Here is a 16752-nt window from a genome sequence, read left to right as displayed (position 1 = left end):
ATCCCGTTTGACTTCCTTTGGTAATCGTGGCTTCTTGGCAGCAGTAAATGCAGGGAGACACAGCTCTGTGTCTAAAAGCAAACGCGTGGAGGTATTTTGAGAAACTCTGTGCGATTGATTGGAGTGTTGTAGTTGACTTTAACGTTGCCATCTTTATGTCAAAACGCAACTGAATTTTTGTATTTCCTGGTCTTCAAATTCAGCAGAACTCAGCTGTTATGGAAAGATGAGTGATGTCCTAGAGCAACCTCCCCACTGGATCGACAAGTGCTATTTTGGTGTTTCATTTGGTGTTTTAAAAGGCAGACTTCGAAAAGGATTTGTCACACACTTGTAACTTCTGTATTACAGCCAACCGTGTCATCTTACCTCACCGTAATGCCGAACGAGTGCTGGACTAGTCTTTTCAGTCAAAAATAATGTGAACAGTCACCATCTGAGTCACCTCACCTTGATAAGAATGTAAATGTCTTGCAAGCAAACAGTGCTGGGTTCTGTTAGTTTATAGGGCTTATTCCACCTGTTTCGTTAGGAGTGCAGAAGCTGGAAACCCGTGGTCTAAATGCTAGTTGTAAATCGTAGGGGATATAGGAATGAGTCATGTTATAAAGCAAGGAACTAACGTTGTTGGTATGCACAGGATGGTGAAAATGCTTCTGCTGAGGAAAACACTGAAGATGCAGACGCTCCATCTTCATCCAGAAAAGCATCCAGGAAATCCCAAAGTCAGGATGAAACTGATGGTAAAAGTTCAAATAATAATTTCAGTGAAAAAATGTTTCTAAAAGGTCATTGAAAGCATTTGTTCTGTGATAGGTGACTTTTTATAAATATCTGGCTGTTGCTGTTGCACTTGTAGGTGTTGAAAGACGTTAGAATCTTTGCAGGATGTTCAGAGTCATAGCCCGGGTTTTAGCTTTGTTCAGTGTTTTTAAGGGGCTGTATCTGGCCAAGTGGCCACCTTTTTCTGGGGAACCCTCCATTTTTCCCTTCCCGGCTTCGTAATCATGTGGTCTCAATTATTTACTCTCTCTGAAGTTGTAAGTAATTTGAAGTTTTTAACTTCAGGTTCCCTGGCTGGCTTTCTTTGTGCAGTTACTGGGATGGTAATATCTCCTTAGGCTCCTTAGCAAAATAAGCTTAACTTCCTCAGGGTTCCTATTAGCGAAAGGACCTGCAGGGAGTGGTAGAAGCAGCACGTCTCTCTGTGACATGTTTTTCCATGCATGTCACCTTTATCTAACCAAAAACATATCCTGATAGATTCCTGTGACGCTGTTACTTCTGCTCATCCCACAGAGAATGCAGGAGTCTCAGGAGCAGTCGGAATTGAGGAAGAATTAATAATATTTATCACTACTTAAGGAGCTGCTGTTAGGATCAGACTTAGGATATTCAGAAGAAAAGTCTTAGGGGAGGTCATTGTTAAAATCACCTTTGATACATGAATATTCAGAGCTAATCTGCTGCAATCGTCAGGAGATTCTTGCAGCCAAGAAGACGGAAACAAAAGAAATTAAATTATTAATTAGGTTTTTTCAGATGGGAGAGAAGAATAGGCTTGATTTTTATTTGCTTAATATCCAACCAGAATAAAAATAACCAAGTATATCAAAGTCAGAAAAAAATAACCGAAAAACCCCCATAAACTCAGGCGTAGGACTCAATTCCCTCCTGTATGTAGACAACACATGACAGATGTATATTTCAGTCCCAGCTTGATACTGTGGTTATTCTGTTAGAAAATCTTCAGAGGCCCAGTCCACCTTCCGAAACCTTCGAACACTATGTGGTTTGGTATTTTGTATAGACAGAGACTTGTGCTTGTTATAACCCTGGGTTAAATTAGTAATGAAAAGTTGTAATTAAAACATGAACATTTTAACAATACAAGCTTTAAACATGTTTCTTTGGATATATAGCACCATATTCTTACTTATTTTAAATAATTATTTATTTTTCTGGAGAAATTCGAATAACCTGAATTTTTGCATTTACACACGTTGAAAGGTACTTATGGATAGAATGGTTACAAGATTCTATTTTAAATTCTTCTAAAAATTGGTCGCTGCGTTACTGCGTAGCATAATTGTCTGCTTGTTTAGCCTCTTCAGCGGGAAAGCTCTATTCCATCCAACCTGTTCAGTGCTTGGAAATGGCTTAATGTGCTTCTCATGTATGGATTGAGAAGAGTGTTGAATAAGCTGTTGCTTCGTTCGGTGTGTTCTCCATGCTTTCAAGTATCCAAAAAATGTTAGAGCCTGGGGTAAACGAAGCATCAGTGATTAATAACACGGAGTTTTAAAACCGAAGAGGTTGTTAATAGTCTTTCTGCATTTCTCAGGCCCTTTTCTTACAGAGTAGCTGATTCAAGTGGGCTCCTCAAGATGAAACATTCCATTTTCTCTGCACTTGGCCTAATATGCAGCATGGACTCTTAATTATATCATAAATCTTTTCTGCTTCTTTCTTAACCAGAAGAAACTTCAGATGGCGTCAGTAAATCTGTTCATCGGGCCTTTGCATCCATGCTTGGGGAAAATGAAGAGGAGGATGAAGAGGAAGAGGAAGAAGACGAGGAGGAGGAAGAAACTACTGAGCAACCCACAGCTGGAGATGTTTTTGTGTTGGAGATGGTGCTTAATCGAGAGACCAAGAAAATGATGAAAGCAAGTGTTGAAACTTGGACATAACGTCCCTCTATCTCCTGGAGCATAGGGCAGAAATGCCAGTTTGTGTGATTTTTAGCTACTTGCTGAGAAACTACCCTGAACATAATTCCACATAGGATTCCTCTGCTTATGGTGGTGTCGCCTGTCTTTTAATTCCTGTAGATCACTGTTAGAAAACTTTCCAAAGTAATGAAGTGAGTTTTTGCAGTGTTGGTATTAGATACCAGAGTCACTCTGCCAGTTACGAGAATTAGCAAATGTTTTGGTCAGTCATTGTAATATCACTTAAGTTATAAGTTCACTTAAAGAACTTGTTGTTAGGTTGTGTTAAGCACAAGCACGGCTGATGCCTCCTGAATGTGGACACAACTGAATTCTCGGTAGAAATAATACCCTTCTTCCATTTAGGAGAAGAGACCTCGCAGCAAACTTCCCCGTGCCTTGAGGGGTCTGATGGGAGAGGCCAACATCAGGTTTGCTCGAGGAGAATGTGAGGAGGCTATTCTAATGTGCATGGAAATCATTCGACAAGGTATGTTAGGGTGGGAAAACCTCTTGGCTTTAAGGATGGAGTGAAATTGTAGTGTGCATCAGGAAAATTCCGTGGGGCCTCAGCGATGATGAAAACAGTCCGTATGGGGAAAGTCACTCAATTAGTAGTGTGGAATTAAAGAATATGTAGTGCATTTCCTTTATTGTTTTGCTTATTGTAAAGAAGCTAGCACCCACATTCCACAGAGGCCTGGGCCTTTGCTTAGCTTTGCACGGTTTGCTTTCATTGTCTTTGTAGAACCAAGATACAAACATCAGCATGACTTAACAGTGTCGACTAACGCTGTAAATGATTGTTGTTAGATTCAGTCAGGCTGCTTAACAATTAATAAAAAGGGATTGAAAGCTTGTCTGCAAGTTTTTTCTGAATTTAAACAGAGCAATGTTGATGGTCTTGTAACTGTTATCTGTTGTTTGCAGAAAGACAAGTTGTTTGTTTTCAAGGTGGTTTTAAAACATTAGTTCTTAATGATTCTTTGTGTTTTTTCACAGCTCCTCTTGCTCATGAGCCATTTTCCACTCTTGCCATGATCTATGAAGACCAGGGTGATATGGAGAAGTCGTTACAGTTTGAACTGATCGCAGCTCACTTAAATCCTAGTGATACTGAGGAATGGGTTAGACTAGCAGAAATGTCCCTGGAACAGGACAATATTAAACAGGCTGTTTTTTGCTATACGAAAGGTAGTGTAGCAACCATTTTAATAGTTTAAGATAAATGTTAGGTGCTGATGGCAATCACTTTGTTTTCTTCTGCTTTCTAATTCAGTTGGCTGCCATTTGCTAAGATACTGGTGCCTCTGTCCAGACTTTGGTAAAAGATTCATTAATCTTTAATCCAGGATGTCCTTTTCTTACCCATACCTGCTGTGTGTCCGTTAACATTCATCTAGTCAGGGAAAGGAATGTGAAGTCATTGTTGTCTTTTCCTAAACCAGACTACTAACATACTTTTTCTGGTAGCTCTGAAATATGACCCCACCAACGTGCGTTATCTCTGGGAGAGATCCAGCCTGTATGAGCAGCTGGGGGAACATAAGATGGCTATGGATGGCTACAGGCGCATTCTGAATCTCCTGTCTCCTTCTGATGGCGAGCGCTTTATGCAGTTGGCTAGAGACATGGCAAAGTAAGTTGGATTAGAAAATATGATGATTTGCTTTTCCAGAGTTTCTCAAAAGAAAAAACACCCCCTTTCTCAGTATATTTTGTAACTTGCTCTTGATAACGAAGATATTTACTAATAGACAAAAGTAAAAGAAATACAAAAATCCTTTTGCTAGTGTTCAAAGTACAAATTGTCAGTTATCTCAGATACTTAGTATCTCATATCCTTGTTTTATAGGAGTTACTATGAAGCCAATGATGTGACCTCTGCTATTGAGATAATAGAAGAAGCCTTTGCGAAACACCAAAGCCTCGTCTCCATGGAAGATGTTAACATTGCAGCTGAACTGTATATTTCTTCCAAGCAGTATGACAAAGCATTGGCGGTATGGAGAATTGAAGACATTTCTGTATCATGCTCAGCACCTCTTTGCCAGTCAGGACGGACAGTTTATATTCCTGCAGTCCTTAATTATGGTCACGTTTCTATATTGTTAGAGCTGATCAGATACAGATTGCTGGCGATTAGTTCTGTGGTAATTAGATTGAGGTCATGACGTGTATGACCTGGGCTGTTTTAAAGCATCTATGCATAGCTGAGAATTTTATTTCATGATTTCTTTTAACTGAGACAAACTGTATGGTTTCCTTGCAGTGCATTAGGCTGAGGAGTCCTTGCAGCAGTTTGGAAAGAGCTGTGGAGACCTTAGCTGTTTACCTGGTGCTCTGCTTTCTTTTTCAAAAGGCATTAAGAGACCCTATGAATTTTAAAAACTTTTCTAGTTGTGATGAAAGTAACTGCTGTAGTTGTAAAAAAGCTGCTGATTGGATTATCTAAGTAGTTCAAAAATAGTGGACAAAGACATGAGGTAATCAGACTCAATACTGGTCAACTAACGCGGTGTGAAATGAATGCAGCTTTTCTTCACGTAACTTCTGTGACTTCTAAAACAACTGCGACATGGGCTGGTTACTCGATATATCCTTTAGATCTTAAAAATGATCCGAGTTACTTGTCTGGTTTAGGTTATTACAGATTTTGCAGGAATTGTGCTTGAAAAGAGAGCATCAGAAAAACGTCCAGCTGAGGAGGAAAAAGGTAAGTAGCTCACAAGCGGTTAGTATGACCCTGCTGTTCATCTAATGTGACATTTCTTTCCATTACTTTTTCAACTCATGGATATAATTTGATGTGTGTTGACAGGCTTTTCTCCTTTGAAACTTTTCAGTGTTTTAAGGAGTTACACAGCATGACGTCAGCTTGCTATAAGGGGCTACTCTGGTGTCCAATTAGCCCTGCTGACTCATTAAGGACAAGGACTGCTCTCCAGGCAACTGGAGGCCTTTTAAAGGTCTAAGAATTCCTCTGAGTGTTCACATCAGACCAGCTATTTCTAAACAGCTTCTGGAAAAAAAACTAGATAAGCTTAGTGGCATATACTCAGGAATATTAATCTTTGACCTGAGACTAATGTTCTTCATAAACCATACTTCTGTTATTAAACATCTAAAAGTCTTGGTATATGACTTTTCTGACTGCTGCTTGCTCTGTTGTCCTGCAAAAATAAAAAAAAAAAAAACCAAACCAAAACCAAACCAGTCCACTCTTCAGAGTAAGCTACCAATTGGTTATGGATTCAAAACCAAGTAACTTTTGTTTTAGCTGGTGTTACTAGAGTAATCTGCTAATCTTTTGAAAATTATACAGGGGCAGAAACTCAGGAAAGCCAGGAGGCCGTGACTGACGACCAGAGTCATCCAGTTGCTGAATCCAGTGCTGCGGGTAAGTAATGTAATGCAATATTTTAATAATAAAGTAATACATTTTTCGATTTTGTACAAGCCTATGAATTTACCATGTGCTCAGAAACCAGGCTGCAGTCACAGAAAAATTGGGAAAGATTTCCAACAGCAGAGAAAAATGGCTTCATCCAGAAAAGGTTTCTGGTGTACAGCCTTTCTTACTCAGAACTTACTTCTAACCCAGCCAGCCACTAAGGCCAAAAGCATTCTCCCAGGGCTTACCCACTTTGAGAAGAAAATTTTTCATTTTGTAAGAATTTATCAGTAGGGTGAATACTCAGTCTTATGCTGGGTATTAAGACGTTCAGAGAATGATGAGTTAATCTGCATGGCATGATGTGCAATAATTGGGTGTGGATATAGAAGGTAATCGGGAAGCCTTATATGTGAAATCATGGTTTTCTTAGGTTGTAGCAACACCATTTGAGTGACTGGTGTAAGAACTAAGGTGAAGGAGAGCTTAAACAGGGTAGTTAAGGAGGTGTCACGACTACATGTGAAGGAAATAATGGAGTTTTACTGTGTGACCTTTATGTTGCTGGCATTGTCATGGGTGACTACTTCGTCTTGTGTTCCCATTCTGCCATTCACTGTATTCAGCAAAGCACCCAGCCAGATCCCTGGTACACAGGGCTCGGGTTAACGAGAAAAAATACCTTAATACGAGGTATTTCCTTCAAAAAGCAAGGGGAAGTGGATACAAGTGCATGAATTGCTAAAGGAGAGCTTTACAAAGCAAGCACATCTTAAGAGAGTGAAGGCTCTAAGCCCATCCCATGGGATCCTGCCGTCAAATCCATGCACACTGTCAGCATTTGATACTTCACATGAAATTATTAGGATCAGAGATGGTAGGAATAAGTTGTTCCAACTATCGGGAAAGATATAAAAGAAGGGGAGAGGCCAGGCCTACACCAACATTTGCTAGAGTCAATGAGAATATGTGTTCTTCAGTCGAGCTGAACATGGCCTTAAAGGGATGTGGAGCTTGTGAAGTGCTTGTTAAAGCCTATGGGTTCAGAAAGAAATTCTTCATCTTCTGACAGCTACGGAGAAGGTCAGCTGCCACATACCTGAGGGTGTTCCCATAGACATCACGGTCAAGCTGATGGTGTGCTTGGTTCACTTGAACATCCTAGAGCCACTCAGTGTAAGTAAAAACCAACTCAGAAGTTGGGGGATGCTCTAATAAATTACCAAAGGGTCATGGATAAACATGTTGGACACGCTTTGATTTGACAGCAGTTCGAGATCTATTGTTAGTATAAAGTAAATCAAGGCTTGAATTTTAGCAGCACTTAATGATTAACCAACTTAAGCACTAGCAAGTGATTTGGCTAAGTAAAACAGCGACTTCATTACAGATTTGAGAATGATAAGATTCACACTCACTACAAGATACCTTAAATCAAAATACATCTATATGTATAAACACCAAATGTACGGACACGCGCAGACAAACAGAAATACCTGGACCCAGTGAAATATGAAATACTCTCAAAGTAAATGCATAAAGCCAAACACCTAAGCAGGTAGAGTGGCAGGAGGAAGAGGCCAGCCTAGAGTCCAAATTTCCCCCTGTGAGTTTAGGGGAAATACTCACAGTGCATCAGGGCAGTACTCAGCAGGCAGTGGTTGAATCTCGAGGAGGTGGTCTTTGCCTTGTGTAGACCTGCCTGGCAGATGGTCCTGAGGCGCGTCCCAGCTCAGGGGAAATGCTGGATGCAGCCTGCTGTGATCCAGGAGAACATAAAGGGGTCTCATTTTGGATCGCTATTTATGGGGTCCAAGATAATTGACTTTCATCAGGTACTTTTCCAGTTTGGCCTAACTCGAGTGCTGTAATATTTTGATTTGAGCATGTCCAGAACTTGATGGATCTTGGGGTCCTGACATCCCCCCTTTAGGCCACAACCAAGTACACAAAGGAAATAATTTTTCCTGTCTTCATGTGACTGAGGTCATTGAGAGAGCTGCAGAGATTCTTTTTGCTTCCCTCCCACTCCAAGAGAGAAACTTACCAAACCCATAATCGCAGAAATACTGGTTTTGCCCTTATAAATTACACCTTCAGTGGAAGTTTTACTAAAGCACAGCAAATCATAGCTGTGACAAATCATGTGCGGTGACAGGCCCAGGACCACATTGTGCTAACGAACATGTCTTTGCTTTGTCTTAAAGTCCTACTAAATCCGAAGACTTTTTTTTCATAAAGAGCACTCCTCACCGATGGGCACTTCCAGTCGCTGAATGTGGAATGTATGGGTCTGAAATATCTAGAATAGGAAAGTGTAGCTTTTTCAGGAATTTTGAAATTCAGATCTTTATTTCTCATTTTGCAACTAACATTTAAATAAAGGAAGTGGAGTTCAGGATGCAAACAGAATAAAAATCATGGCATAAAAATGTAAGCTTCCAATAAGCACTGAGAACACTTCTTTGAGTTATTTGTGTGTTGTTGTTTTTTTTTTTAAAGCCTCTTTTGACCACTTTGGTAGAACAAAATCCAGAAGAAATGGGTGACTTGTATTTGGATGTTGCAGAGGCGTTTCTGGATGTTGGAGAATACAACTCAGCGCTGCCTCTCCTGAGCAGCCTGGTCTGTTCAGAACGGTACAACCTGGCTGTTGTCTGGCTTCGGCATGCAGGTGAGAAGCGGCAGGGCTGCTGAACACGTGGTAACACACTTAGAATTTCCAGAGACCTTTATCTAAGGTCACAGGGATTTTAGATTCACACGTTGAATGATAATTGGTATTTGCAAAACAATAGTTTGAGTTTATTATGGCGACCCTGTCACGCTGCATTTTCTTGTTACTCCTATAGATCGACATTTACTTCAGTTAAAAATACTTTTTCACATAAGTGAAAAGAGAATCTGTTCTGCCTTCCATTCTGTGTTGAATGATGCTGCTTTAGATGAAACTGTGGATGTATCTGTACATATTTCCAAGTGTTTGCATTTTAATAATATGTTTTGGGTGGTTTTAACTGAAAAAGATCTGAAAAGTATATTAACTATTTTGGAAACTTTGAAATCTTCTTTTTCTGCCATTTACGTGTATTGTGTTGTTTATGATATTTCTAGAGTGCCTGAAGGCGTTGGGACACATGGAGCGTGCTGCAGAAAGCTATGCCAAAGTTGTTGACCTTGCTCCATTGCACCTGGATGCAAGAATCTCGCTTTCAACACTTCAGCAGCAGCTGGGTCGACCCGAGAAAGCTCTGGAGGCTCTGGAACCAATGTATGACCCTGATACTCTGGCTCAGGATGCTAATGCTGCCCAGCAGGTGGGTAAAGTGCTCTGTGCTTCTGGTTCAGGATACAGTGTTCTGCTGAACTATGGCAGTGGTCAAAGACGTCAACTATACAGGCCCAAGGATAGAGACTTACTTATCTAAAGCATGGTAGATCTTACCTCACCTTATCTTCAGAGCGCAGGGAATGATTCATTGCATAGCGTCAGGGATGAGTCCTCATGGCTCTTCCTCCCTGACCAGTTCATCGGTATTTCCCCTGTCCCACCTGATCACTTCTGTGTGATGTACCAGCTCTCGGCCACTGCCAGCCAGTCTTGACGCCAGTCACTTTGCACCAAGTTGATCAGCAGTTGCTACATATGAGCGCATGGTTTGGCCTCTGTTGATTGTGACATAGCAAAGGTGGCATAGTAAAGGTTCTGAATCCCCCCTACATCAGCACCTTCGCTATAGGTAAGAGATAAGCCAAATTTCTGTTGACATTTGAGAATTTGAAGTGATAACTACTGCAGGGCGAGATCTTAGGGAGATTCGAGTTGCTGCCGCTAAGATTCTTACAGCTTTCTAGAAGCTTTTACAATCCTTTTAGTACTGTATTGAGTGAAAATTGTTTGGTTTATAAACTAACTCTCTGTGCAAGAGGTTTAATAATGTTCGATATTGTTTAGGAACTAAAGCTACTCCTCCATCGTTCGACGCTGTTGTATTCCCAAGGCAAGATGTACGGTTACATAGACACTTTACTTACGATGCTGGCAATGCTGCTGAAGGTAAGCCAGTCGTTCCAGCTACACTCTAGGAAACTGGACAGCTATGGGTTGGGTTACGACAAGTGACAAACTCAGGAGGAAAGCGAGTGGTTTTTATAAGGTTTCAAATGGTTTCATAATTCTGTTAGATCATAATCACAGGGAGCCTGTCAGCAGGCAGCATAGTACTTTCTTGAAGTGTCAATATTGGCTTTTATCTCAACAATTTTCTTTTTAATTTCAACTTTTTTTTTTTAATATTTTGTTGTGCTCAGATGACTGAAGAAGAATTTGTTTAGCCAGTAAATACCGTGGTGGTGTTATTAATTGGTTTTGCTTGTTTTTAAATAGTGAGAGAAGGAGGGGGATATTTAGACCTCAATTTTTATCCATCTGGTCAGAACTGTTACTATTGTGTTAGACTGGTTGAATAGCTGAGCAACCACATTTCTGAAAGTGATACATAGAAGCATTGTCCTTATTGTGCCTCTGTGCAAACGGGTTTGATTTCAATGTATACAGGGATGTTCCACTCTCAGGAGAAGGCTTTTAAGTAATTTACAGGGAGTTTGAGTCTTTCTTATGCATAGTCCAGGTTGCACTGGAGCACGAGACGATGCAGCGCTAATATCCTCTTGGGAATGTTCTCTTTCAAGACCTTGCTCTGTTGAGGCGTTCCTCAGCTGCAGACACTCAACAAGAGCAAGACGGATTGGCCATAAAGCCACCTTTGTCATAGGATGTATTAATGAAATGCTGTCCTTAAATTTGTTTCTAGGTAGCAATGAGCAGAGCTCAGGTGTGTTTGATCTCTAGTTCCAAATCTGGCGAGAGACACCTCTATCTTATTAAGGTGTCGAGGGATAAAATTTCTGACAATGAAGACCAAGAGACAGCAAATAGCGATGCAAAAGGTAACAAATACAATAAATAAATAAAGTAACAAAAACAAAGCACCAAGATGAACTCCTTCATTCTTAAAAATGAAACAAACATTACTGTTTTGCATACTAAATCCATGCAGTTCATGTTAACATTGCTTTATTCCTAGGGTAAAGAAGGCAGTGAAAATGAAGATAATGTAACTTAAGGGAGCAATCCCCATTCAGAGAAAACTACTAAGATTACAGAATAATCCAGATTGAGAAGGACATTTAGAGACCATATGGTCTAACGTTCTCCTCAGTGCAAATATAATACATGTAAATCTAGTCCGTAACAGAAATATGTGTTTTGAAAATGGTGTGATTTTTTTTTTTTGACTGGCCTGGACTCAGTTGTGCCAGGCCACGCGTTCTTAGCACCATTCGGTAGATGAGGAAGAGTAACTTTAATGCGTTCACGTGGTAGTTTACAACCTGAACTGTGTGTATTCCTTGCCATTTGATTTGACTCTTTTTTTTTTTTTTGCTAGTATTTTACAAACTGCATTTAAACTGAAAAAAGTAAATATTTTATCTTTGTTTTACCTGTTCATGCTGAGATGTTTTTGAAAAGATCAGTGTGACTTACATACCTTTTTCTTTCATTTAAGAGTTTTGCTCTCTTACTTTTCTCAACTTCAATATTTTCAGCAATTTTTGCTGTTCTCACAAGTGTTCTGACAAAAGACGACTGGTGGAACCTCCTCCTGAAGGCTATATATTCCTTGTGCGACCTCTTCCGGTACAAGGAGGCAGAGCTGCTAGTGGATTCCTCACTGGAATATTACTCGTTTTACGATGACAGACAAAAGCGCAAGGAGCTGGAATACTTCGGGCTCTCTGCTGCGATTCTGGACAAGAACTTCAGAAAAGCATACAACTATATCAGGTGGGTACTGAGAAGGCAGATGAGAGACGCCTAAACTGCTGCGCTTTTATTGCAGATGCAGTATTTATTGTATGGCATTTACAACTTCTTACATACTTTTCATTCCATAGAATCATGGTGATGGAAAATGTCAATAAACCTCAGCTATGGAACATCTTCAATCAAGTTACTATGCAATCTCAGGACGTCCGTCACCATCGCTTTTGTCTTCGCTTGATGCTGAAAAATCCTGACAATCACGCGTTGTGTGTCCTAAATGGGCACAACGCATTTGTATCTGGCAGCTTCAAGCATGCTCTTGGTAATACCATTAATGTTCTAATATTAACAAATATAACAAGTGAATGTTTTTTTTCTGGGAAAGATAGATTAAAGTAATCTTCTTCATACATCAGGAAATCATACACAGCTTCACAGCGTTGTTCTGGTGCTTCCATTATTTTGTACACAAAGCATCGCTGAAGAGGTTTGCTGATAAAAATGAAGCTGGTGTGTTTAATGTTCAGCACACATTGCTAATACATGTGTATTTTGATGTAGGTATATTAAACTATTTTTTTTACTTGGGTCACACTTCTAATTTGAATTTCTTTTTTGCCCGTAATCTCTTAAGGAATTTTTACCACAAACATCCTGATTCTGTTATTTGCTTTTAGGACAGTACGTGCAAGCCTTTCGTGCAAACCCAGATGAATCTCTGTACAATCTTTGTATTGGCTTGACTTTCATCCACATGGCTTCTCAGAAATACGTGCTGAAAAGGCACGCTCTTCTTGTCCAGGTGAGTGAGTGCAATTTATTTTTACCTTTTTTGGTGTTTTTTACCATTTTATTATGTTTCCTGGCTTTGTATCTTGCAGATAGTTGTGGCTACAACATGCTCAGTATAAATAACTTTTCATAATTACTATGTCATTTCAAAAGAGGGAAGTGAGAAACATGAACATAGATGAGAATGCTTTACAAACTAGGAAAGTGGTTTGGGGTTTTTTCCATCTTCCTTTTCTCTTGCCCCTTTTATGCGCCTCTTATAGTAAAGATCTCGTGAACTCCAGTTCAGGCTACCCTCAGTTTCTCAGCTTTGTTACTCACATTTTTCTTTCATCTGCCAGATCCAGTTACAAACCACAGGCTGATTATTCCCAAGCAGAATCCTGGAAGTAACTCTCCACCAAGAGTTTTCATTAACTTGAAATGCCTTTTAATTCCTGTGGCCATTGAGCTGAGAGTCACCAGAATTCAGTGAGGATCCCAAGCACTCCTGAAATTGCTGAAGGCCTGTAGCTCGCATTGGCATTAACAAAAGCTATAGGTCCTCAGCAACTCTAAACCAAGAACAATTATGTCAGTATCCAGCTTAAGACATTTTGCACTTGCAAACTTTGGCACAATATTGGTATTTTAATCCACTCCTTCCCATGCTCAGCCTGCCTTATATAGGCTGCCATGTTCTCATTTAATACCACACTTGAGCAGTGTCCTATTTATGTTACCCTCTGGTGATACACTCCCCTGCTTCTCTCTTCTCGTTTCTTGATCATTATACTCGGCATTTTTACATCCTCTATTTCTCCTGCTGTAGCTGATTAATAATTGAACAACTGTGACATACTGGTGACTTGAATTACTATCGTCAGCTGCTGGTGTCTGAACTAATTCCCCATGTTGAAGGAGATACCTTCTCTGATTACCAGCACAGTCCCTAGAAAGAAAGTACACTATTTACAACAGAATCATCACATTCCAAAGCAGTAACAAAATGAAATGCATGGGAGAGGATTAAAAAGTCGTATGCTCGATTTCTCCTTTCTGAATTCACCTCTTCTCTCTGTCCCTCCTAAGTTTCTCCCAGGGCTCCTTCAGTGTCTGATGAAACACTGCATTGTAATGTAAAATAACACCGTGCCCCTCTTTGTCTTTCCCTTCACTCCATATGGAGGTAGCTCCAGTCTAATGCCACTCGTCTTTATAGCATGTTCCAAACCTTGAGTTGTGAAGAGTTGGCAGCACACCAGACTGGTAGGCAGTGACATCCTGCCCATGAGATACAAACCACTTCTCTCACTTTACATTTCAGTGTGTTAGTGTAGAAATGACACTGGTTTGAGTTTCTTCTCAGATTTTGCTGGAGACTTGGCAGTAAAACATCTGCTGGCTTCAGGAAGGGACATGAACTCTCACCTACTGGGTGATTATTCAGTGATGTGTATTTTTTTGCTACTTCATAAAATGATATAATTTCCTTCAAAACTGGTATTGGAGTAAACACTTATATGAGATACACAGTCAAGAAAAGAAAATGCTTGCATTCCAGAAACACCACTTTGGTATGTACTTCAGGGAGTTCAGAATTTTGTAGCGTTCTGAAAAGAGGTAGATTAAACCATTTCTTGCCACTATCCACAGCAAAGAGTGAAAGAAAGGGAATAAAATTTTGAGGTTTTTTTTTTTCTCCTTTAGAAAAAAAAGCACAGGACTGTTACCTTCTTAAGATTTTTTTAAAGGAAAATAATAAGCTCTTGCTCTAGCCTGTCCTTTGGCTGCATGTTTTTTAAGGTGGTCAGCTCTTCCTAACACAAGTCAGCCTTATCTGTGTGCATGTTCCCCAAACTCATACATACATACCTAAGTATTTCGCAAGCTGGTGCTGTAAGTCACTAAACTAAATTAACTTTGTGTTCCGTGGATTAAAAAGATCTCCTTATTGTTATCAATGGCAGTGAAACCGACAGAGCACAGTTTTGATGGTATCAACGATCCAACGTGACTTATTTTTTGCCTTCAACTTGCATGTGGTTTTGTGGGGAAGCACAGTTCTAAAATATAAATAGGGACGTGGAAGCTCTTGTTCTCCAGCATATTTTACTGCCATCCTCTCGAAGAGGATATTCACAGATGTGTTTAATATACATACAGGGATTTTCCTTCCTTCACCGGTACTTGGACCTGCGAGGACCATGTCAGGAGTCTTTCTACAACATTGGCCGTGGCCTTCACCAGCTGGGATTACTGCACCTGGCAATCCACTACTACCAAAAAGTGCTTGAACTTCCTCCTCTCGCCTTAGAGGTACTGTTATCTGTGTCTGTTATGGACAGACAGTAAAGTCAGGTCAATGTTCATCATTTCTCAGCCATAGTTAAAATAGGACTATTTTAAAATAATTAAAATCTGTGCAGTTGTTTCCTTTAATGTGTATTTGAAGCCCAGATGTGACTGTTGCCTGGTAATGGATTTAAGCGTGTGTTAGATTGAAGGGTTTATGAATTTTGAAGGATTTACTGATAGGCTGAAGTAGCAGCAAAAAAAATGTTGCTGAACAACTTTACCCGACTAAGCAGATATATATTACATGCAGTAAATTGTAACCATGTGAAAGATAGAGGCCGGTATTCACTCCCATCCTGACTGTAGAAAAAAATACTATGCATATGAAGACAGATGTACTTTCCTGTTTTATAAGCTATCTAATTTATAGCGAATGTTTTGAGTATGCAATTGCGTACAGGAGTGAGGAAGCTCGCACAAGGAACACTACTTCTGTTTCCGTACAGCTGAAAGCCTGTCTAGACCGTGAATATGTGATCGGATTCCACTGAACCTGCTACTTGTGTTTCAAGTTTCATACTGGTTTTGCATGTAGGTAACTTCTAAAAATCACTGTTTTTACAGGGAATAGAAACTGATCAGACAGACTTGAGGAGAGATGCTGCCTTTAACTTGTCGCTCATTTATCAGAGCAGTGGAAATACCAGAATGGCTCAGAAGATGCTCTATACCTACGTGGTGGTATGATGAGGCTTGTGGCAGGTGGGACTGATACACTTCGTATTAACGTTTGTATTACACAGTGCTGGGGAAACTGGGCTTTGTACAGTTTTTGTATGGATGGTCAGAGACATGGCTTATGCCCTCTAACAGCTTTATGGACTTTATCTCCTTCTGACATCTGACACTTGGCAACTGTTCGGTGCAGACCGCTGACATGCTCACGCATGTCTGTTAAGAGCTCTTCTTTGATGCATTGCTCTGTAAACTAATACTCAGTCTTGTATAGAGAATCAAACAGTGAAAACTGAAGCCCAGTGCAGTTTGCTGTTTGGTTTTTGGGGTTTTTTTATTTAGGGATAATTTACAATGTGCAATATTAGAGCTTGTTACCAGTGAGATTGTTCAAGATGCCATATTCACTGGTGATGAGAGTTCATAACGTGCAGCATTAAATTACTATATTATAGAAGAAATGGGCTCATACTAATCCCTAGAGGCTGGAGAACTCAGTATTTCAAGCTCTTTAAAGAATTCAGAGTTTGAGGAGTTCATATTCTTGGCAGCTGTTCTATTTGAAGGAGATTGGTTTCTGTTCTACTGAAATCAGTGTGACCTTTGTTGTTCTTCTAAACTTTTGAATAAAAATTCTGAGGTTAATGATAATACTTAGTCATTCTCAGCAAACTTTATTACTGCATTTCTCATCCATACTGCTGCCAAAATTCTGAAGAAATTCAGTTTTTAAACCTAGGTGGTACAAATCTTTCGTATTCGTACAAATAAAAAGGAAAAATACAGACAGAATGCTGATGACTTTTAAACGGAGTTCTAAATTGTTTTTAAGAACCAAGTAACAGAAACTTGCATTTGTATGGACTGGAAAATCCATACTGCTAGCAAATCATGTTCTGAAAGGATGTTCTGAACAATTCTGGAAGGATGAGATACATGGTATACCATATGTTAGTGAAGAACTCCTGCAGAGGGAAAACAGAGGGGTGGTTGGTGCTGCTGCCCTGCCAAGA

The 16752-nt window shown here is 39.9% G+C and overlaps 1 protein-coding gene across 1 annotated transcript; it reads left to right on the top strand.

Moving 5' to 3' along the window:
* Nucleotides 1-640: 640 nt before the first annotated feature.
* Nucleotides 641-15827, top strand: GTF3C3 (general transcription factor IIIC, polypeptide 3, 102kDa; the record flags this gene model as incomplete). The annotated part of the gene is given in 18 exon segments (XM_010145975.1): nt 641-743; nt 2479-2669; nt 3081-3204; nt 3717-3908; nt 4188-4353; nt 4570-4717; nt 5358-5448; nt 6046-6114; nt 7181-7284; nt 8611-8782; nt 9223-9425; nt 10064-10165; nt 10923-11058; nt 11719-11956; nt 12067-12257; nt 12613-12737; nt 14873-15025; nt 15629-15827. Coding segments are annotated over 18 exon segments (2631 nt in total), but the record flags the coding sequence as incomplete, so codon positions are not given.
* Nucleotides 15828-16752: the final 925 nt, after the last annotated feature.

Source organism: Buceros rhinoceros, unplaced genomic scaffold, assembly GCF_000710305.1.
Source record: "Buceros rhinoceros silvestris isolate BGI_N320 unplaced genomic scaffold, ASM71030v1 scaffold42461, whole genome shotgun sequence".
Lineage (NCBI taxonomy): Eukaryota > Metazoa > Chordata > Aves > Bucerotiformes > Bucerotidae > Buceros > Buceros rhinoceros.
Note: the sequence above shows the minus strand (reverse complement) of the source record. Positions and strands in the feature narration are given on the sequence as shown.